The sequence below is a fragment of the Vanacampus margaritifer genome, chromosome 20 (assembly GCF_051991255.1).
Source record: "Vanacampus margaritifer isolate UIUO_Vmar chromosome 20, RoL_Vmar_1.0, whole genome shotgun sequence".
Lineage (NCBI taxonomy): Eukaryota > Metazoa > Chordata > Actinopteri > Syngnathiformes > Syngnathidae > Vanacampus > Vanacampus margaritifer.
The window spans coordinates 12,863,613-12,887,500 of record NC_135451.1 but is presented as its reverse complement, the minus strand read 5'-3'; the positions used below and the strand labels follow the sequence as shown (position 1 = coordinate 12,887,500).

The 23,888-nt window shown below is 40.4% G+C and overlaps 3 protein-coding genes across 9 annotated transcripts in view; 1 reads left to right on the top strand and 2 right to left on the bottom strand.

The window, feature by feature from the left end:
* The window catches only part of LOC144040003 (uncharacterized), a 12,828-nt gene extending 7,609 nt beyond the window's left edge, over nt 1–5,219 (bottom strand). For 3 of the 4 annotated variants that reach the window (XR_013289606.1, XR_013289604.1, XM_077553725.1), the window contains exons 1-4: nt 2,289–3,025; nt 2,035–2,197; nt 1,571–1,633; nt 436–489 (exon numbers count right to left, since the gene is read on the bottom strand). Coding sequence is in view for 1 of the 4 variants with exons in the window: in XM_077553725.1 (XP_077409851.1) it covers nt 436–489; nt 1,571–1,633; nt 2,035–2,037 (120 nt within the window). In the remaining 3 variants the exon portion in view is untranslated. The other variant, XR_013289605.1, reaches the window with a different exon arrangement.
* rnf32 (ring finger protein 32) overlaps nt 1–23,524 on the top strand; it is a 101,222-nt gene extending 77,698 nt beyond the window's left edge. For all 4 annotated transcript variants that reach the window (XM_077553721.1, XM_077553722.1, XM_077553724.1 and 1 more), the window contains one exon: nt 22,033–23,524. The gene's annotated coding sequence lies outside the window, so the exon portion shown is untranslated. The remainder of the gene's footprint in view (nt 1–22,032) is intronic.
* Nucleotides 1–23,888, bottom strand: part of lmbr1 (limb development membrane protein 1) — a 47,693-nt gene that overhangs the window by 20,237 nt on the left and 3,568 nt on the right. Inside the window, exons 3-12 of the mRNA XM_077553716.1 lie at nt 23,571–23,610; nt 23,174–23,313; nt 22,025–22,128; nt 13,023–13,149; nt 12,297–12,365; nt 12,151–12,215; nt 11,779–11,851; nt 7,637–7,729; nt 5,627–5,703; nt 5,430–5,507 (exon numbers count right to left, since the gene is read on the bottom strand). Coding sequence (XP_077409842.1) covers nt 5,430–5,507; nt 5,627–5,703; nt 7,637–7,729; nt 11,779–11,851; nt 12,151–12,215; nt 12,297–12,365; nt 13,023–13,149; nt 22,025–22,128; nt 23,174–23,313; nt 23,571–23,610 — 866 coding nt within the window. The remainder of the gene's footprint in view (nt 1–5,429; nt 5,508–5,626; nt 5,704–7,636; nt 7,730–11,778; nt 11,852–12,150; nt 12,216–12,296; nt 12,366–13,022; nt 13,150–22,024; nt 22,129–23,173; nt 23,314–23,570; nt 23,611–23,888) is intronic.

The window sequence follows — 23,888 nt, the reverse complement described above, 5'->3', positions numbered from 1 at the left end:
TATATATATATATATATATATATATATACACACAAATATACATATATATATATAGACAGAGAGACAGATATATAGATAGATATATAGACATAAAGATAAAGATAGAGAGATCTTTATAATCCAAAGAAAGAAATACACGTTAATGCGGAAAAATAATCATGCTTATTGTGATCTAGTCTTATACAAATAAGTTCGTTTTTTTTAGTAATGCCCCTCGATACGGTTCTCTTGTATGGCGATGCGCAATTAAGGCAGTCTCTGATTGGTCAAAGTCAGACTAAAGTATACAATACAATATTCATTTGTTGCATGTCTTTGCAACAGACATATTGCATGAGCCATTCGTGCGACAAGATCTTTTTTTTATATATTGTGCAACGTCTTGCTTCTGAAAAACGTATTTCAACATCAACATTCAAAAAGAAATCTAGTCACCTGGTCAACTTGGTCTGTGACAGCTATGTCTTCAGGTTGTGCGTCAGTTGAAACCTGGTACACAAAGAGAAAAATACATATAAAATTAAATTCTTAGTAACACGACTGACTGTACCTGTGCATTTACACAGTTACAGTACATACAGAACAATGAATAGGTTAAAGTAATGTGAATGCAAACTCATTTTATTTGCCATTACAAAAATAAATAAATAAATCTGTCTGCACTACAGGTTTGTGTAAATTGGTGACGTCTATTTTTCACAATGACACAAAAATAAGAAAATACACAGTCCTCAGAGTGTCCATACCTGACCAGAGTATGAATTGTGAGGACTGTATGTGTAACTCCAAGCCCTCAAAACGTATTTTAAACTCACAGTGTATAAATACACTGTCCTCAGAGTGTCAGTTATTCACAACTACGACATTGTGAGGACTGTGTATCTTGCGAGGGCTGCACAGTATTGACAAAACATGCGACATGGGTGTTTTATACAGTGATGGAGATTATTTTGACATTAAACATGGACCGAATATATATATCTTCATAATCTAATTAAAGAAATACACGTACATGCGGAAAAATAATCATGCTCATTTTGATCTAGTTTTATCCAAATAAGGTTTTTTTTGTTAGTAATGCTCCTCGATACAATTCTCTTGTATGGCGATGCGCAATTAAGGTTGTCTCTGATTGGTCAAAATCAGACTCAAGTAGGGCCTGGCAATAAATCAAATTAATTGAATAAATTAAATTCAAATTGAATCGTTGAAAATTTGCTAAATCGTGAAATGTATTTTGTCTTCTGGATTATTAAAAACTGTTATAATGTTCTGTTACATCCAGATGTTATTGTGAGTTGAAATTTTGCACAAGTGGTGGCAGAATGCTGGATGGTTGGTTTAAAAGACTTTTTATTTAATTTTTTGGCCATATCGCTTAGCCTCAGACTAAAGTATACAAACAATCCAATATCCATTTGTTGCACGTCTTTGCAATGCACATATTGCATGAGCCATTCGTGCGCCAAGATATTTTCCACATATTGTGCAGCCCTAGTATCTCCACCCTCCACTAATGTCTTGCTTCTGAAAACTGATTTCAACAACATTCAAAAAGAAATCTAGTCACCTGGTCAACTTTGGCGCAGTCTGTGATAGCGGTGTCTTCATCAGGTTGTGCTTCAGTGGAAACCTGGGGTAGATGAATAGAAAAATACCAATACAATTAAATTCTTACTAAGACTAGACTGCTATACTGTAATTTCATGTAATCATGAATGTGCGACCAGTAATTCTAGTATGTCACATGTATGAAACAATATCCAAATGTCATGATAAGCAATCACGATATGATAATCAACATGATATTGTGAGGTTAGCGATACTCACGATAACTGTAAAAGTAAAATAAAAAAATAAGTCACAATATTGTAAAAAAATGAAATAAAAACAAAAAAAATTATATTGAGAAAAGAATGTACTTTTGCTTTTGAGTTATAATTAATCTTTTATGTTTTGTCAAACCTTGCACGATAACCCCCCCACCCCCAAAAAAAACAAAATTAAGTGTGACAACACACCATATAAACATACCATAGTGTTTTTCCATTGTAGTGAAATTCAAACATGAAAACCTTCTGGGCATCATGATACACTCTCAGCCTGTTTTCACGTTCCTGTTTGCTTATAACTTCTCCTCGATATTCAGTAGGAAAGACTCCCTTCTGAAAGGAGCAGGAACTGAACACTCCTCGACCTTACAAAGAAAAAGGGATACAACAGAAATATTTCATTATAACAGTAATGAAAACTAGGCCCATACTAAAGAATCTTTTACCAATACTCACCTTTGAATGAATTAATATATTTTATGGTGAAGCCATCCTTGTCTTTACCTAAGGATGAAAAATATGCTACCTCTTCTTTGGGTTTAACTTTTGCCCTCTGTGGCCTCATGACTGACATATCTCACTGAAGATAATGATCTAAAGCTATAGAAAAAAATGAGTTTCAATCAGTTTGATAGGTAACTTGGTGCAGATGTTTTGAAGTTGACTTTCTGTGGACCATAATATCCTGTGCAGTGTGCAGTAAATGTGCCAACGAAAATAAAATAGTGGATAGCACAGCTCTGCTAAATATTTGCATAAATTAAATGTAATGAACACTAACAGACTTTACTGAAATATTTCTATTTAAAGAACAAATTTAAGTAAACACAAATGCAGCAATTTACCAATACTTCATTTATACTGTACTGGTAATACTAAACCATTGTATATTTTCACATCACAAACCAGCCTATCAAACCAGCCTGTTATTGCTTTCCTCTTAAAAATTTCAATTAGCATTTATCTTACTCAACAGACGGTTAGCTCTGCTATGCTAACTGAGCTAACCGTCGCTAACAAAAGCGTAGCAATTCTAAATAATTAGCTGCAACCATCATAATCAACAGATGGTTAGGTATGCTAACGTTAGCTTAGCTGCACTTACACTGGACTTGCATTATAAATCATTTTCAGCAATGTACACAAGCGACCAACATTAAAATAAACAAGTTTCTGGAGGAAAAATTCGAGCTTCAAACTTACCTCATTAGCACAGCTACACTGCCATCACGTCTCGTGAAGTAATTAGAGCCGGGGGCGGTTCTCTATCGGGGCTGCTAGATGACGTCACTTCCGTACTCCGGGCAATATAATAAATCACATTTAAATCAACAAATTGGTTCAGTGTTGGATTATGAACTTTGTTGATAAGAGTGGCTATTGTTCTATGATTTACAGTGTCAATTAAAAAAAAAAAATAGATCACATTTAAAATTAACCCGAAAGGCTCATATACTAAATTAATTACCACAGACGAAAACAAAGGATATTATTGCTAGAATTATAGATAATTTTGTAATCGTTTAATGTGATTTCAGTTTGCTTTTTTAAAAAGTTATTATTTTTTTTTTCATTAACGAAAATGTTTTTTTGCTTTAGTAAATAAAATAACCTTGCTGCTGTCACACAGTTGCTGTCCGAGGATGTTTTGGTACTATACTTTAGTAATGGACGCATGTGTTTTTTGGCAAAATTGTGAGCGAGCCCAGTAACTTGGCTTAGAAGCAACCCTGCAAATGAATGGTCACATGATGCTTTACTGTTGGCATGAAGCAGGACTGATGGTAGCGCTCATCTTTTCTTCTCCAGACAAGCATTTTTCCGGATGCCCCAAACAGTTGGAAAGGGGGTTAATCAGAGAAAATAACTGTAACTCTTTTTTCCTTATTTTGGTCTGTGTTTATGGAATCCCTTTTTCACTGGTCACACCAGGCCATCCTCCAAAAGTCTTACTCCCTCACCATGAGTGTAGATGGACTCATACCTGCTTACTGCCATTCCTGAGCAAGCTCTACACTGGTGGTGATGTCCTTATCCCTGCAGCTGAATCAACTTTGGGAGATAGTCCTGGCTTTTGCTGGATTTTCTTGGGTGCCCTGAAGCCTTCTTCACTTAAAGTTTGTAAGGTCACTAAAGGAAATTACTTTAATTTTCATGGCAAATAGGGACTTTGCAATTCATCTAATCACTATAACATTCTGGAGTACATGTACATGCAAATTGCCATCATAAAAAAACAATAATAAGTCAGCACTGCAGATTCTTAGAAAATCAATGTCATTCTCAAAACATTTGGCCGCTGGTGTACAGAAAGATGTTATACTGTAAAGGCAGGGTGGGATGTTAAATGATGAATTAATGTACGGCACTGACAGTTTCTCTGTCTCTGCTGTTAACCATTGTACATTTTTAAATAAACAACCACTGAAATAATTAAATACTGAAATATATAATTAAATATCGTAGGGTATTTCATTATTTAATTATTTACTTAGGAAATGGTGGCTGCAAAAAAAAAAAAAAAAAGGCTCTGTGTCTACAGACAAACATTCACAATACACAGCATTTTGAGAAAAAACTGAATTATGGAGACGTGCGTAATTGTGAGGACAGGTGATGGTCAGCCAATCAAATGCTGTGAAATATACACTGGTGTGAATTATTCATGAAGTGGTGCATTACAAGGACCTTCCTACAGGGGGCGCCATCAAATACACAAAAATACACAAATTCACGTAATTATGCTTTACAAGGACATTGGCTAAAACTTTGGATTTAAGCCTTCTACAGCCCTAGAAGCACTTCTGCATTGAAATAATTATGAGGACATGGGCTGTGTCCTCATAATTCAAAATGTCCTCGCAGCACGGCATGTATTCAGGTGAAATGTCCTCATAATACACAAAGGCAAACACACACACACACACACACACACACACACACACACACACACACACACACACACACACACACACACACACACACACACACACACCTCTGTCAGTGTCGATGAGACGAGATAAGCTGAGTTTAACACACATTGCATGTTAGGCGGAGATGAAAATCTCCCGAGCGAGGAAGAGCGGCTCTTTCAGCCGTCGCGGACTTGAGACGTGCCGCCGCGTGCGCTGATTTTTCTTCTTTTTTTTTTTTTTTGCAAGTGCTGCGACGTGACTTTCAATGAGCTTCCGAAACAAAAAAAGTTGGGGCCCCGATTAACATCTGCCTGGGCCTTTTCTTCCAACCGTGCACCTGAGCATATCCGGAATTTGATTTATGTCTCAGAACATGGCAGGTCAGATAGGGCTTTCCATTTTTGGTGTGTGGGGGGTAAAAACATGTCACTTCGCCACGGACCGCTCGTCTTGGTCACTTGATACGGCGGTAAAAAAAAAAAGTCAATCGTTAGAAAAAAATTGTGGAAAAAAAACTAATTTCTTTGGTAAGGGCAGACTAACTTTACTGGCAGGGTGATAACGTTCAATCGTGGCATATTTGCTCTGCTCTCTGCCAAAAAAAATAAAAAATAAAAAAATTAAATATCAATGTGGCCCGGTATCAAATGGCAGTTGGTATCATTTAAAGTTGAAGGATTACCGTGGAGCCCTTGGGCATGGCAGTCTCATCCACGAGAAGGTAGAGGATGTTCAGCGCCACTAGAAGAACTGAGATTGTCTATAGACAGAGACAAGAGTCAATATTTAGACATTTTTGCGATTTTATTGATTCTCCCCCCCCCCCCCCCCCCAAATGACCCTAGTGAACAGCTTGCGGCTTAACGATCGGTCACTCACCGTTCCTGCGAGTAGGATCAGCATCACTATGGGATACAGCAAGTTCTTTTCCCAACCAGACGCTTGCTTTCTTCTCTCTGGGGGGAAAAAAAAAAAAAGGGCAAAGATGTTGGTTCTATTACACAAGGTCTGGCACCTGATAGGTACTTTCTACTTCCTGTTTTTGTTCAATTCCATTGGCTTGATCGACTCTAGTCAGGCTTTTTTTTTTTGTTAACTATGGTCTTGGTTTTGACTCCATCTAGTGTGGAAGAAGGCGCTGAGACTGATGCGTTAAAAGTTTTGTACTGGCTGCTAGCTAGCTGCCGACTGGCAAGCTCTTTGCTACTTGCAATGACCTCAATTCTAGTTGTTGGGCTATAATGTGATTTAGGGCTGGGCGATGTGGCCATAAAAATAAAAATCTCATTTCCCCCACCAACCCTTCCAAACGATTACGATTTTAATCTAATAAACCCAACAAACATTTGGTCGCTATTGTAAACATGTCTTGTAAAGCACCCATCCAGCATTCTGCCACTTGTGGAAAATTACAACTCACAATAACATTTGGATGCAACAGAACATAAGAACTGCTTTAAATAATCTGGAAGACAAAACTTGATTTCACAATTTAGCAATTTTTCAACAATTAAAATTTTAAAATAACGATTAATTGAATTAATTCAATTTATTGCCCAGCCCTAATATGATTTATAATACTTATTATTGCCACAGTAGAACTGTTTCAAATATTTTGACTTGGGTAGAAAAATAAGAAACAAAATACGAGCAATAGTGGAAAACTACAAAACGATGATAAACAAAATGAACACGTGCTGAAGAACATCAAGCACAACATGAACTTTGATTTAGCATCCACAGGTGAAACTCGTGTTTCATAACAAACTATCCTGAAAACCGATAATTACTGGATTCCACCCAGTTACTCACCGGTGGATAATTAATTAATTGGTGAAACCTCAAGCTTCGCACACAAAACAGGTGTGTATACCAAACACATCGTCCTCTCTCATCACAGCCACCCCCCTTGGCTATTTTCTTGAGGGGGGGGGGAAAAAAAGGGAAAAAAACACCCTCTACCTCTTTAATTAGTGGCGTTCATCATCACTTAATTGTCACTCATAAATCTTGCATGAAAAGATATCAACTAAAGACTGAGGCCGTACGGGGATGTATATTTTGCGTGGGCAGGTTTTTAGATTTGACATCTTTATGCAGCTTACTGTCATCAGTCACATGATGCATCGCCGACGACCTCGGCCATATTGACTCCGCCGCGCTCAATTTCCAACCTCGTCAGTCCTTATTCTCAAAGTGCAGCCGCTCCTGCGCCCCGCCGACAACTTTGCCAGCTGCACTTTATAAGCACCATCCTTCTAAATTAATGACATCACTAAAAGGCTCGCTACAATATAAAGTTTGCTTCTTGTCCAATATCCCTAAGTGCCTGTAGACTCCCCCCCCCCCCCCCCACACCCACCACTGGCAGCCTGCTCCCCAAAAGCCTCATTTATAATATCCTAAAATGGATGGAAAATGATCAGGCAGGTCTGGTCCACGTCCAAATGAAGAAATAAAAGCAGACAGGGAGAAAGGGAGAGTCTGTCAGCAATATGTAAAAAAAAAAAAAAAATCATGGAGTGTACAGTACAGCGAACCCCCATTTATCGCATGGTTATGTTAAGCAACTATAGCGGAAAAATGCAATATAGAGAGACAAAATTAAAATACAGTGGTGCCTTGAAACACTTGAAATGGATGACATCAATCTGCCTTATAAAAAAAAAAAAACACCATCGTACATTTTTAGTTATGTAGTGTCAGATTTGTGCCTTTTTTACGATGAATGAAAAGCACATCGGCGCCTGGCTCTCCTTTCCCACATGTGAGGGCATTACAGTAACTCCACCGTAAAAAATCCACGATAGCTATAAACAGCAGATTTGGGGGGGAACACTTGTTTTAAAGACAAAATCAACACCGTCACATGATGTCTCAAATACGTACCCAGTTTATGCCTCATGTTTCTGATGCTGTCCAGTTCTTTAGCGAGCTGGTGGGTGAATCCTGCTCGGGTATACGCAGCACACGTGGATGACCCTGACCAAGACAAAAGCAGGTTTTAGTAGACCATTTGTAGTGCTGGCTCCGTCCAACAGTTGTACGATTTGTAGTCGCACCAAAACCTTGTCTAAAAGGAAAGTAGTAATTATCACCGAGCAAGTATATTGAAGTGATAGATCTCATGTGTACATTTGATGCAAATCCTACAATTCTATTTCCAGGGATGGATTGAGAGTCACATTAGAAAGCAATGCGCTGACTGAAATGCTAGAAACGGCGCATAAGACTTTAAAAAGCCACCAAAGTAATTGTCACAGCCCGTTCAAAGAGAACATATTTTTCCCTGGAGATGAACCAAATAGTCACAAATCTTCTCATCCCCAAGAGAAGTAATGTATTATTTGTGTGCATGACACATCCAAACGTGGCTCCGCATGTCACCCGTGGCAGATAAATGGTTCATCTGATAGATATTATGGCCTTAATAGCGAATAAATCAGGGAAACAAAGGACGCTATCATCACTGGAGTGAAGCAGTAATGGAGCCTTGGCAAGATCTCAACTGCAGTATGTGAAGTGACGTCACCACCGACTGAAGTTAAATATATCCTGCCTTCGCCTTCTGCTGGCAGCATCAAGTAAGAGACTGAGTTACAGCGAGGCAGAGATGCTGAGCGAGGCTTCTGGCAGCCAGCGGCGGCCGGCGTAATGCGACGTACCCTCGCTAACCTTGTGCCACGTTCGGGAGAATGACGTAACCCGGGGGGGGGGAGAAAAAAAAAACAATATGCAAACGAGCACGCCGAGACAATCGGGAGGCAAGGTCGTCGTGCCGCAGAGCATCTGGACAGAGCGCCGTTGTCTGCACGTCGCACTCTTTCAAGGGCACTGTGGCAGCAACACTCGCACTTACGCAAATTTTTCCTTTTCAATATTCTTCTAAGCAAACCTGTTGAAACGGAGATCTTTTAGTTTGAATGTGCAATGTGTGGTTTAAGTAACGTGGCTATACCTCGTCAATGCAAATTTGGCATAAACTAAATGCACCCATTGCTGACGTATACTAACCCGCGCTGCAAAAAACACAAACGCGGTTTAGATTAAATAAAATATATATATTTTTAAATATTTTTTTATTTTTATTTTTTTTCCAGAAAAAGTTATAATGCAACGATAAATTCATATATTTCAGCCAAAAAGAAAAGTCAAAATTTAATTAGAATAAAGTCATATTTTTTCCTTGAAAAAGTCATTGTGTTAACAGAAATAAATATATATATATATATATATATATATAATTTATTTTTTATCTTCTGTGTTTAAGACATATTCTTCCAAGATGGTCATAAGATTATATGAACTTTATTCTTGTATTACACCTTTATTCTGTAAAAATAAATAAATAAATAAATAAATAAAATCGGACCACATATTTGAAGAAACATGCCTTTTGGTCTTGAAAAAAGGGGACTTAAACCTGTAATAATCCACATTTTGTTAAAAAGTGCATGCAGGGATGTCGGATTCATGTGATGATACGTCACAATCATATCGAGTGTTTTTCATTCGGCCTAAATTGAGATGGAGAGGAGTGATTGGTTTATTTTGTTTTATTGACAAGCTTGTAGGTATGCAGTTTTTAAAAATAGTAGGACATAATATATTGCAAATCATTTGGCGGACCCCTATTTTTTCCCCCTGTTCAAATATAGCACCATTTTTTTTCATTAAAAAAAAGTTGGATGTTGTATTTTATTTACAGTTGAAAATGCTGTAATTTAAATTCTATCACTATTTTTAAAGACACGTCATTTTAATATTAGAAAAGCTATATTTTTTTTATATGTTTAACTCCTTAGCATAGTAATTCCTGAAGTTAACACAAGGTAAAGTGAGCTCCTCTTCCTTCTTTCCTATTTTTCCGTACGTGGGCTTCAGTGAGAAAAAATCCAGGATGTCCGCATTTAAAAGTGAGACCGATGCAATATATGACGCCCCGAGTGAGTAAGTCGCGTTCTTCCGAAATCCCCCCCACAGGCAGCGTTCACACGGCTCAGACGTGTACATCAATAAACAAATCCTTCACCTGATGCGGCTCAACAGTGCGTATCTGTCAACACAAACTGCAGGCAACAAGACCTTTGGAGTGTGTCACGTGAACTTTCCCTGAACTGCGTTTCCAAGCTGCCGTGTGAGCATGTACGCAATATATACAGTATATGAACACATTCACGTCCCGGTTAAAAAACAAGGCAAAAATGGACCGACGAGAGACGTTGACCACTGTTTTTCTTTTTCTGCCCTTGCTGAGACTTTGAATAGATCAAACGTCTCCCGGGCCCGCGATAAGCCAGAGATTGCAATTATTCTGTCGTTTAGTTCAAAGCGTGGCAGCGCGGAATGAGCCGTAAGGAAGCGCAACGCTCAGGTGGCGCTGCATGGAGGTGGCCGGCGCAGTATTTTAAAAACAGGCGCTATCACGGGGGCTGATCTCTCATACCTCCCTGGTGTGAAAAGACTCTTCGTTAGCTAGCATCTGTACACTCGGTTATGCGCTTGACTTAATATTAAAGTAGGTTTTGGAAGGTGGCCAAAACTTCCTGTCTCTTGAGAGCGTTCAGTGTTCCGCAAAGAATTTGCAAACAAGAGGGACAAGAAAAGGAAATGCAGGCGAAGAGGGCGGAAGAAAGAACACCTTCCCAAACTTCCTTCGAGACTTTCGCTTTGTAGCAAAGTCAATGAGGGCACAGCGGGAGCTCCGCCTGATGTTCCTTTTTATATCTCCGTGAAAAGTTATTCAGTGACTGCGCAAGTGAGCCAAAACTTCTTGTCAAAGATTAATTTCCACCCCATTAGCTGGACGATACCATTGAGAGCTCCTTGGTGAATCTTGCAAATCAAACAAAATGTAACGGATCCTCCTGGGTTTACGGTAAAGCTCCAATTCCTGTCAGCAATGTTCACCTTTTAACATCATAACACCAAGATGACCGTCTGTAAATAAACTAACACTCAGAGGTGGCAAATATAAGTCCACAAAGTAAAAATCCTGCCACAATTTGGCTTTAGCCGTGGGATCTTCTTTATCTCCTGGTTGAGTAGATGCACGGTTTTTACTTTCTGGACCTGGATTTGACAAAATCTTTGGGTGTGTGTGTGGGCAGCAGAGGCGTCAAATCCAGGACCAGGACTTTAGCCAGTGGCTAAAGCTAAACTGTGGCACTGTTTAGCTAGTGGCTAAAGGGTTTAGCGGCTAAACTTTACCAGTGACTAAAGCCAAACTGTGGCACTGTTTAGCTAGTGGCTAAAGGGTTTAGCGGCTAAACTTTACCAGTGACTAAAGCTAAACTGTGGCACTGTTTAGCTAGTGGCTAAAGGGTTTAGCGGCTAAACTTTACCAGTGACTAAAGCCAAACTGTGGCACTGTTTAGCTAGTGGCTAAAGGGTTTAGCCGCTAAACTTTACCAGTGACTAAAGCCAAACTGTGGCACTGTTTAGCTAGTGGCTAAAGGGTTTAGCGGCTAAACTTTACCAGTGACTAAAGCTAAACTGTGGCACTGTTTAGCTAGTGGCTAAAGGGTTTAGCTGCTAAACTTTAGCGGCTAAACTTTACCAGTGACTAAAGCCAAACTGTGGCACTGTTTAGCCAGTGGCTAAAGCTAAACTGTGGTAGGGTTTCTACTTTCTGAACCTGGATTTACCATTTACGATAACCCTTAAAAAAACGGACTTGCCATTTCTTTTCAGGCATTGTTTTTTGAGACTTCTCACATGTTCCTAAGTGGAGATGAATGAATATGGCTTCAAAATAAAAAATTTCGTATGAAATACATAGACCATATTTTTCGGTTTGACGATTATAACGACGAAGAAACAAAGCAATTCAAGAGGGCCTTTGCGCCGCATGCTCGCCACAGAGGATGATTGGCTCTCAAACCCGAGAGAGACCGCAGCATGACGATGTCAAGTGCGTGTCACCGCGCCTTCCCCGCTAATTGATTCAAGCGCTCCATCACACCCAATAGGGCCGTCCGACCCCTTCCCCTCCCCCGTATAATGTGCCAACACGTCTCGGACAGACGTACCGTTTAATCTCCTCTGAAGGGTTTCCTCTTGCAAATGGATGCAGTAAATCTGCTCATCCAGGTCCTCCAGGATCTGAAGAGCGAGGAAGAGGAGATGAAAATGGGTTATAATTAGGCCCAAAGTGGGACTGGAGAGATGGCAGATGGGAGGATGAGTTGGTGGCGTATTTGTAGTCCGTGGCTGGATTTTGTAACGAGGAGCGAGAAGGATGCATTTTTCACACTCTCGTCGACTCTTAAGTCGGAAGTTCTAGTTTAGTTTCAAAATTGGATGAAAAAAAAAAAACACATTCTGGTGTCGTTTTGGTTTTATTGCATTTTTGATGGCCGGGTATCATGTGACTTTTTTTTTTTGTACTGCAGTGACCTTACCGTTGGCTTCACAAGTAACTGGCCCATGACTGTGAACATCCTTGACAATCCCACGGGAGTGCACACTTACAGGTAGAAAAATAGAACCGATTACAATGATGTGCAAAATGTAGCCTACATAAATGATATCTAGTGAAAAGGCTTACTGAGTAAAAGTAGTCCTCCCATCAGGGAGATACAGGAGTACAGGTAGGGTAAGTAGAATTCCCAAAGGTCTACAAAGAGAAATCCTTCGTTAGTAAATTTAATACATTCGGGAAAAAAATCTCATTAAATTAAACAAGCAACATAAATCATTTCTGTAAAATGAACAGAAAGAAAATTAAGTGAAATTAAAAACATGAACATTTTTATAATAAAACTGTTAACCTCATCCTTTTTCATTATTGCTAGTATTAAGTGAAACTTAAAAAATATGCATAAAAATAAAATTAACTCTTTGACTGCCAAAAACGTGAAATAACGTTTAGTAAAATCCTATGGAGGAGTGCCAAAGACGTTAAAAGACGTTTGTTTTAAAACAGAGGTGAAACTAACCATTTTCTATTGTTGATTACTGAAAAACGGAATAAGGTAGAAACAAACTTTTTTTTTCTGATGAAAGATGAGAGTCCAATCTTTCATTTGGTAGTATGTGTGTTTCTATAGTCCAAACACATAATTTTCTGTGGATCTTGAAAGATCAGTCAAAATGCTTAAATCGGCTGGCACCCACGGCATCCCTTTTCTGGAAACGTCTGGCAGTCAAAGAGTTAATACATTAAAATAGACATAAGATAAGAAGAAATACTTTAATACTAAAATGAGTTTCTAGTTTTATAAGTTTGTTAATAAATCTAATTTGCAGTTTGGGGCTGCAACTTTCCTCGTACCGTAGAGTGACTCCATACTGGCTGCGTCGTTGTCAATAAGCGCCGACGCCACCCACACAATGCCCAGGATGAGAAGGCCCAACAAGAAGAGCATCACAAAGGTCTCCAAAATGCGTGCCTTAATACCCTAAAGTACAGAAGAAAAAAAACAAGACTATTTTCAATGTCTCGCCACGGGTCATAAACCCTTAAATCCGATCAGGTTTGATTTTTTTTTTTTAACCAGGTTCCATTTCCCTCAATGTCCCGTTTCCTCTCGTCACGCCACACTCACAACACACAAACGTGACATAAACGCTCCCGCTGATGCCTGCGTAAAACGGCTCTTTTATATACACACATTGCGCTCTATTAAGCGGCTCTAACGGGGCGCTGGCAGAGGTGAAATTAAAAAAAAGAAGGGGTTGAGGGGCGGGGGGGGGGGTGCTAGGTTAGCTACTGTCTGCGATCAAGAGCAGGCCTCCCATCTGGGCCCGATTAGGAGCTCCTCTAGCACCGTTGTATCCTGGGCGGCGCAGACGGCAGGCTTTCGGGGTAATTTGGGTTTTCCGGGTCACAAACTGCTGAGTGGTTAATTAAGTGCCTCCCCTCTACCTGTTCACACAGTTTGCATTACCCCCACTGCTTGGAGAGCCACGCTGTCTAGCGCGGCAAGATAGATGGGCGCTGGTGCAGACATGTCAGCTCGGCGGGCCAGGCGCATGGTAACAAGGGTGGGGTGGGGGAGGGGGTGGGGGGGCTCCGCCTAAATTGGCTGCACATGAGCAATTTGTTACCGGCTAAGAGGAAAGGCGGTGTGGTCGCTGGTCAGCGTTTGCCAACAGGTATGCCAAGGGGGTCTCCCTTTGAAAAGCGGCCCTCGCTAATCGTCGGCTAACCTTTTAAGGGTGCAAACGGTCTGAATTGTGCAAATTAAAACATTTTGGGGTTGTTTTTACCAGTAACCCCACTCAGTATTGGCATTAGCATTTTTTAAAAAAAATTTTTAATCTTGGCTCAACAGTATACAATACGATACGATACGATACGATACGATATATACTTTTATTTTCCCCGTGGGGAACTTTTTCCTGGACTCCGTCCAGTTGCAGTTTACAGTAAGGAAAAAACAGCAGAATAGAAAGAGATAAAATCAAAATTAAATAAGTGGTGCAGCAGTAGTTTACAGTAAGAAAAACAACAGAATAGAGAGAGATAATTAAAATAAATATTGCACCACTTAGTTAATGTCGGTTATTAAGCAATTTGATGGATGTCGGCAGGAATGAGTTCTTGTAGCGGTTCAGCCTGGTTCTGGGGGCCCTGAATCTCCTGCCGGAAGGCAGTAGCTGGAAGTCATGATGTATGTATGTCTAGACCTCCACCAAGGCCAAACTGAAATTGATAGCCTTCTACTTGTTGCTGTTTTTAAATCGATTAACTGAATAAATCCAGTATTTTGATTAGTTTCCCACACAAACTAAATTCAAGAAAAATGCCCCAGAAGTGCGCGTATAGATTCTCTGTAACTGCTACTCGAAGCCAACAATTGGCTATGTGTGAATTAAGGCTGGGGTTGAGAGGTCATGCCTGGAGAGTCGAGCGCAGGGATGACATTCGGGAGAGGCGAATGTGTGACACTGCAATGCACACAACACTATATATTTCTTGAAAACTGGTTGTACTACCAGATATTTGTGTTTTATTGTATTTTTAACCATTAATATTTTCCTATAGAAAATGTGTTTTACAAATAAATGGGAAAAAGATTCCAAAAAAAAAAAAAAAAGTCATTCCATTGTATATCATTTTAAGGTAAAATGCAATATCAGGAGATACATTATCTGAAGGATATAAAGTTACCTACATTCGCACAGAACTATGTAACCCTTGAAACATTTCTTAATGTTAATGTCATGAATTAAACAGGATTCTAATCTGGACCATCTGAAATGAAAATCTTTATCATGAGGGAGTGAGTTTAGAATTCTCCAGACAAGGAACACAGGCAGGTTGATTAGTGCCCCACTGTGGCCAAGCCGGACACTGCAGCCTCCACCTGACAATATTTTATTGCTCTAACAATTCATATAGTCAATCCACTAAATGCGGATCCGACCCCTGAGATATCCTCGTACTCGTGAATGCAATGAGAGTTGACAGTTTGGGCAATTGACCGGCTCACGGTGTGGACCGCATCGTGAATTCAAATGGAGGCTGTGGAGAAAAAGACCGGAGAGGAGTCAGCGTCTGAGCGCATCTCTCTCCCAGGAGAGGAGGCAGGGGAGGTGAGAGACGAATAGAGCGAGCGAGACGAATGCTTTCAGGGACCGCAACCGCGCTCTTAAGGAGGCGCGTGCAGGCCCGGGCGTCCGCTCAAGCGCACTGGTCCACCTTAACAAAGCGGCCCATGCCATCCTGAAGGTGTATTCCCTTTAGAAAGGCTCGCTCAATCATTTATAAACCTCCCAACATTAGCCATTCAGATCATTTAGGGCAAAGGCAATGCTTGTCACCTCCCTCGCTATCATCTCAGCTCTCGTTTTATTCTCATCACAGAGCTTTGTTCATCCCTGGGAAGGCGAGCAGGCTTTTATTTTAAACGACGGTTTATAAATAGGCAGGTCCCACGAAGACGTCGCCCATCAAAAGAAGAACTGTCAACTGGCAGAAGGCATGCAGGGAAAAAAAAAAATAAGACTGGCTGAAAAGTTTCTATTCTCGACGTTCTAATTGTGTAACTTTGACTAAATATAGCCGCGCTGAAATATTCAGCACCCCCCGATCCTCGCCGTGACATCGAGCAAGAAGGCTGCTCGGCTTGCGAGCGAACCGAAACGACTTCCAAGAAACGCGTGTAGGGACCAAAGGGCACAAAGTAGCCACAACACAAACACAAAATGCTGAGAATTCCACCCTAGACAAAGCTCCTGTAAGGGGGGAGCACAGTATGAGTTTGGAGAGGGAAAAAAAAAACCTCAGAAAACAGGCATACCATAACCCATTATGCCTAAAGCGCCTGGCAAAACATGTCTCTAAAACCTATGGGTGATTTTAGAGTCACCCCCGAAAGCTTTCCTGGAAATTCAACAATATTGGAAATAATTGATATCTCAGCTCCTGAAGCAGATAGAAACATAATTAAAAAAAACTTTTCAGAGCTTACACCTGCGGCGTTCACACAGACCTAAGTTGTTGTTTTTTTAATAATCACTGTGATTATTACTACTGTGTCACATCTGCAGGTATATTTACTTTCAACACTGGAGCGCAGCTGTGATAACCTCGGGGAATCGAGTGGTAATTATTCGTCGTCCATTCCGTTACGCTGATTCAAAGTCCTCCCGCGCCGTCGTCAATTGCGTCATTCACATCTGTGATTGTTGAGTGTTAGCCGTTATGCGCTCAAGTTAGCGGCTGATTGTTGAGTGTTAGCCGTTGTGCGCTCAAGTTAGCGGCTGGTTGTTGACTGGCTAACCGTTAGCCAATAAACAGCTCAAACTATTTGCTGAAAAACACCTTAACAGACCCCAATTTATTTATTTTTGTATGTAGTTTCAGTCACATGCCACTCGCTAATCTGTTTAGCAAACGGTTTTCCTCTTTTTGTTGTGATGGGTTGCTAGCATACTATGTGTAATGCATGTTAGCATTTCATCAATTGTCATTTGACATCTAACCCAACTACAGGGCATGATGTAAAATCATTATAAATCTGCCTTAGCACTTTTTGTACCCCAATAGCTATTTTGCTATATGTTAGCATACCAAATACTATCATGTTAGCTTTAGCGTCCGAGATCAGCCACCGGACAGACCGTCTGTTGGCTGTCAGAAGCGTGTGGAACAAGGGCCGAAGAGTGTAAGTGGGGGTTGGGGGGGGAAGGCCCCTGCCAGATGCCCACGGACCTTATTAGTGCGTCGTTGAAGGGCCGAGGGCCGCGCCGCAATGGCCGTGTGGGGAGACGCAAAGCAGAGAGGACCGAGAGAGGGGACACGCCGGCCTGTAAAGCGCAGGAACGGACTTCTAAAGGCCTCTTAATAAGACTCCTCAATAACGACCCGAGGCGCATGGAAAATGATCGGCATCACGTCGTATTGTTCAAACATGAGCGATTGGTCGCTTAAAAACAACTTGTTTACGGGTCCACACAAAATGACCGCCGCTTGTTCTGATTCTGTGCTTCTTTTCATCAAGTAAAAAGCTAAACTGTCCATCAACATCATCCTTGGGATTAATTAATTAAATAAAGCTTCCTTTCAGAATCCTAACTCCCCATATTGGCTAAATTAGCTGTATTAAAGTTGCCCTCTGGATATATCTGAGCATACTAATTCTTAGAATGTTAGCACTTTTTCCAGGCTCAGTTTAGTAAGAGTAGCTGCCGACTCTAGGGTATGATGTAAAATCCTTAGTGAATTATTTTTTTTTAATGGTAGCATATCAACTGTTAGCATATTGGCCTTTATTCATTTTCATTTGAAATCCGACCCAACTACAGGGCATGATTTTAAATTCTTATCCATCTGCCTTAGGGCCTAATATATTCAGGTTGCCATCTTGCTGTACAGTATGCTAGCAAACCATATGTTAGCATGCTAACATTTGGTACATTTTCACATAAAATCTGACCTGACTAAATGCGTGACTTAAACCCTCTTCAATCTGTGTTTTAGCTTCACTGTACGAAAGCTAGCATTTTATCATTTCTCGTTTGGAATAGAACCTTTAAAGTTTTAGGTCCAGAAGAGAAAAATCCAATTAAAACCAGGCACTCTTTAAGGTCCAAAAACAGCTGTGAAAAAGGTAAAAACTAACTCTATACTTGAAAGTTAACTTTCTGACGGTTGAATACCCTCATATGCCAATACTTCTTGTTCTTACTGTACAGGGTGTCCCCAGTTTACAATAGGATTTCCGTCCTATAACCGAATTTATATGGAAGTTGAAATATCACGCAATCTAACGCAGTAGTAAAATTATTATCGATGTTATCTTAGGCTGCATTTAGTTTGTAACGCAATATCGCAAGCCAGAACTGTCATAAACTAGGGGTCCCCCTGTATATTGCTCTGTCCCAATTAATGCCATCTTACTAAAAAAAAAAAATATTAAAAAAAACTAAGTTTAGAAAACTGTCAATTGAGGAAAAGGGGGGAAAAAAGAACCTGAGCAACTTGCTTGTTCTTTTTTTTTAAATTCCCGGCTGGAGCTAATATGTTCCCATGGCAACCAACATTGTAACGGACAGCTTTAGGGAGACATTGTGACCTTAAAGGAAGGTATGTAAACACCACTTTATATTCTCGGCCGGCCCCGGCCCAAAAGAAGGCCTGGGAAAAATGTCTGCATGTGCAGGAGATTTGAAATAAATATCCCGGCCCCCATTGTGGAGGCGCAACAAAGACGAGTATCTTAGTAACACCATGCGGGGTTTGCTCGGTGAGACGTTCTCCTGCTGCCCCCCCGACCCCCCATTTCCCTCGCGTGCCCCTCCCTCTACAATAAACACACTCCTCATCATCGGCTTAGGATGAGATTGATGAGGAGTTTCTTTAACAGCCAGATGAAACCTGTTGGCCCTCTGCTGGGTCAGTCAAAGGGTCAGACTGGTTGCAACTCGTTTCAGGATCAAACACATTTCAACAGTGAGGGGAAGACGCGGCCACTTTTCACTGCAAGGCCTTATTTGTAAAACGGCACTTTCTCACTGCTGCTTAATAAGACACGAACAATCCTACAAATGATCCCCCCCCCCCCCCCCACCATTTTAAATGCCATCACGTTAAAGCGTTAACAGTGTAACCTCGAAAGTCAAGCACATTATTAAGCGTAAGAAAACTCACTATTAACAACAAAGGTGAAATGTGATGGTCACAAAAAGCGCTTTTTAACGTTCTTGTCACAGAAGAGTGACCTCTACATTACACCAACGTCTCCCATCATGTTATTATTCATCTTACTTCATCCCATCACAAATCACAAATGACGTGCAGCTGAGGTTAGCACTTTAAAGCTATAAGATGAGCATGCGTGCGCGGGCTAGCAACTTGTTTTTAGTAAACATAGCTTCGAGATATGCCACTCGTCGCGTCTGGAAATTAAACGTTTCATTAATTACGTGATATACTAAACATGCATACAATACATGTCAAATCGGTAAAATTGCCGAATGAACAATACTGAGCTCTCCAGAAAAAATAAAAATAAATGACATGATATACTAAATAGATTTAGTCAGAACATGTTCGTCATGCCCTCAACTGGCGGTCACGAGGTCGAAAACATCACAAAAGATCAAACAGCAGTGGCGGGCCTAAAAGCTATTAGAGGCACTGACCTACATTTACTGCCGAAATTTGAATATTTGTTCCATGATGATGTTTTTGTTTTGTTTTTAACAAACCCTAACTTTGAGTTGTGTGTAAAATAATGACATCCAGGTCAATTCCATGTACAAGTTGCAATGCTCATCTGAGGATTGCTTGTGAAATTCCGAATTTATAGGTTTGGATTTTGGCTGTCTGAATAATTGGGCCGACATTATTCTTTTTTTTTTTTTACTTTACAAGATCACCTCGCGGGCCGAATTAAACTCCTTTGCGGGCCCGATCGGCCCGCGGGCCGTATGTTTGACACCTCTGATCTAAGCAGATCAGAATCAGTCGTGCTGGCTGATGTCACTTTAACAATATTAGCAATGGGATGGGTTAAAAAAAATAACTCATCAGATATAAATAAACAAATATAAATGCTATATAAATCACCAATAAAGTTAATCCTCCAAATCTTATTGCAGCCATGAAACTTTAAATCACGCTCCTCCTGCAATAGTCCACTTTATTTATCAGTGGCTCACTTATGCGTGTTTTTTTTTTTTAAAGGGCTAAAAAAACCTGAACCCAAGGTTGACCTCTAAAGGACTGAGCGATGCAGCTCCTGGGCGAGGATTTCAGCACCCGGCCGTAAAAAGGGGGAGACATTTTACAGCAGCAAATAAAGCTCGGATCATAACATCAGAAGTCAGGACCCTTAAGTCGCTCCGATTCATCCTCAATTTGGACAATTTGTTACACTATTAATCACTCGGCCGCCATCGCCACCCGACAACGAGCTGAACAGTTAAAGCTCAAAAAACTTCCTCATTTTCCATCTTTTTGTCGCGGTGGTGTCTTTTAGTGCGTCGTCAAATGTCAGCGCGGCCACATGAAAAGGCTGGCCCGCGACATTAGCTGCTAAATTCATCACTCGCTTCATTTCCGCACTCAAAAGGAGCTGCCGGTGCACAAGCTTGAAATGCCACATAAAAACCCAACGACATTGCGCTCACATATATATAAATATATATATATATGTTGTCATACGGCTGAGCAATTAATCAAAATGTAATCGTGAGTTTTGATTTTGGCTTCTTACAATCATAAAAACGAAAACGATTGAAATGCAGAAAATGCTAATTCCCGCTTTCTGAAAGCCCACTAGATCCAACTGTGTTGTTTGCAGCAAGCGTGTGACATCTGTGCTAAAATTGTTTAATGACACCGCAGTGTAGAGTTTACTGTAAAACTAAACACAACAAAAACAAGGACCCACGCGTGTATGAACAGATTTATATTTAAATACAAAACGCACTTTGTTTTTAGAAACATCGAGAGTGCTAATGCTAAAGTCAATGTAATATCCCATTAACAGGCTTATAGAAAATTTGTATTGAGCCCAATTTTTTTTATTTGTATTGAGGTCCAGGATTGGTATTCCTTCAAATAATAATCTAATATGTAAAAAACTAGTTGGTAATAGTTTAATCGCAAATTCATTTTCTACTCTTTATCTTAAACATTACACTGCCCCAAAGAGGGATTTTTTGATTGTTGTTGCTATTTTTTTTAAAATATATATTATGATACTTTGAAACTAATTTATGTTTTGGTTGTTCTTTCAAGTTATATTTAAAATTGAGTTTTTTTTAAATGAATAATCGTGTTTATTAATAATCAAAATAATTGTTTTTATATTTTTTTCCCCATAATTGCCCAGTCCTTTGCTGTCATACAACATTATTTATTACAACCATATGACATCATATATTTAAGTCTCATAGCATTAGTGAGCAAAAGAGATATTAGCAATATGAAAAAAATAAGACGCATGTGTATGTTGTAGGCTTATTTTCTGTCAACTGCATGAATGACGGGCTTTTTTTGGGCCGAGTGTGGCCTCCAGCCTTAGCTTAGCACACGCGTGATACATACCTGGATGTGCAGCCAAACACTGAACAGAGCTGGCCTTTAAGCGCGTTTATGGACGATGCGGTAGCGAGAAAGCAGAACAAAAAAAGGCAAAGAGGCCCTCGCTTCCCACACTGGCCAAATTCCGCCGAAACAAATTAGGGACAAAAAAAAAAAAAGAGCCGGCCTTGCAGCTACAGTACAGAGCAATTTTTATGTGCTTTTTTGCCAGGAGGGACATAAACCAGGGGCGTTTCAAACTGTGACACAGGATAGAGGTGTATTAAAAGTAAATCTTACCCCCTCCATTTTGCAAGCTTCCATTGTGCTGTCATGTTGCTGCCACTTTATGGATGCTTGGAACACGAGCCCCCAGCCCTTCTCCCTCGCTCCTTTTTTTTTTCTCTCTCAGGGTGGGGTGTAATCAATTAAACTAGGAAGTTCGTCGAGCCTTACAACTCGATTATTAGCCTTTTCTTTTGAAGTTTTATTTTAGGGGGTTGGCGGGAGGCTTTTTGAGGGGGGGGCACAAGGAATCAGGCTTTAAATCAGTGGGCCGATGCGGCCGCGTTGAAGCGTTTGCAGCCGACGCGGCCTTATTGCGAGGCCTTGTCAGGATGTGGCGCGGGGCGAAGACCAGATTCCCACTTTCATGGTTAATGAGCTTTCGGTCAGCGGCGTGAGTCAGCGAGAGGGCACGGAACGAGGCACCTGCTGCTGCCGCCGCCGCCGCCGCCGTCCCCCCACCAGTTAGATGCAGAAATGCCCAACAGTAAAAAGTGTATTATTTCTACCTTTTTAGATCCGGCGAAGCCCTCCGACTCCAGGAAGAAATACGCGAAGGGCATCAGGACAAAAAGGCAAAGGTTGGAAAAGAGTGATACTAGATTCCACAGACCTAGAGAAAGTACAGCAATGGAAAATTGATTATTGCCACTTCACACATTCCAATTTCTAATTTTAACTCAGTGATTCCCAACCAATGCGACACAATAGATTAATCAGGTGAGCCACGGTAAATGATCCAATTTCACTTTATTGGTCAAAAAATGTGTTATTTACCACAGATAATGTTGTTATTCAGTGTATGACGGGCATAACAAATTAAATGTTCTTCCATTAGATGGGTGCTGTGAAATTATTTCTAATGTAAAATGCATATGTGTTGGAATGAAGATGAACCTAAAATGCACTCGAACCTTTACACAGGTGAACTTAGTAAACTTTTGAATGTCCAACCGTTCAATGTCCCTACCAAAACTTTCTGTTCTCTAACATGGACCTGAACAACAAAATTTGCCAACAAGTATTTGACCGATACATTTCCAAGTATATCCATGGCTACGCCTTTCTGTGACTCTTCCAGTCTTTCTGCTGTAACCTGCTGATGACACACTAGCTCAGTGGTCACTTCCCTCTGAGAAAATACTAATTGAAGCTCCATCCATCCAAATCTGAACAATGCCATCATGTTGACCTCATGATCATCAAAATGTGAACAGCTTGATGAAGAGGTTTTAATTACCAATTCTAAATCAAACGGGAAATGTAATGATTGAGTCATGAATCCAACACCTGTTGTGAATTTTGCTGTTCAACTCATTGTAGGAACAGCAAGTTGCGCAAAAAATCCTGAGACATTGTGCAGTTGGACATTCAAGCGGTTAGACAACGTCAAAATAATTTCCCATTTAAAGATTATAATCAATTTTAAAACTTTACCTAAAAGCCCAATAGCCTAGCTTTTTGTGAGTAGTTTATGTGCCTTGGCTCAAGAAAAGGCAAAACATTGAGTCTGGCTGGCAGGTAGAATGTGGGTGGCATGGCTATGTGATGGACTCTGACGCCCCCTGGTGGCCATTGCAGAATAGAGCAGCCTTTCTATGCACAGCTGGAAAGTCGCATACAGCACTGAGAGGTGGAAGTAAAACAGATAGACTGACCGTGGATGAGGGAGCCATTGAGCCACTGGATGTAGTAGTTCTTGGGGAAGGACAGCAGGATCTCACTGCTGATGATAGAGAACGGCAGCAGGAAGACAGCGCCACCTGACACGGCGAGCGTGAACGTGCACAAGTACAATCTGCGAGGGCAGGGCATTTTTTTTAGGCAAAATAGTTTTCAAGACACAATGTGTAATTCTCTTTGTTTCATGTTTAGCTTGGCAGTAAACTTCAATTATGAGTGGCAATAAACAAATTGAAGCCAATCTCAGGCAGACAGGTTTTTTTTTTTTTTAAGCTTGCCTGAGAATACAATACCTTCACACCCTTCTGCTTGAAATTTCCTTTTCCCTACAATGACATCATATTTCTATTGAGAGTGTCATGTTGGACTCACGATATTCTGTTGACAACGGCATCTTCGTCTTCTTGGTCATCTAAAAAAAAAGTAGAGAGGGGACATCACAAAGCAATTAATTTGTAAATTATCTCTACATCTTCCTTTGCTCTCTTTGGCAGGGCCAGCGGTACATACAAACAACTAGACTGAATTTGAGTAATTTGCCGCTTCACAGTCTAAATCAGCCCATTTATCGGATTGATAATCCTGTGGTGTAGGTGTTAAGAGTAATTTTTGTCAAAAGAGTGTGTATTCTTCTGTTTCACTGCAGTTTGCAGTGCAATGCTGCCTCATGCAGGTCAGTCTTGGTACTAC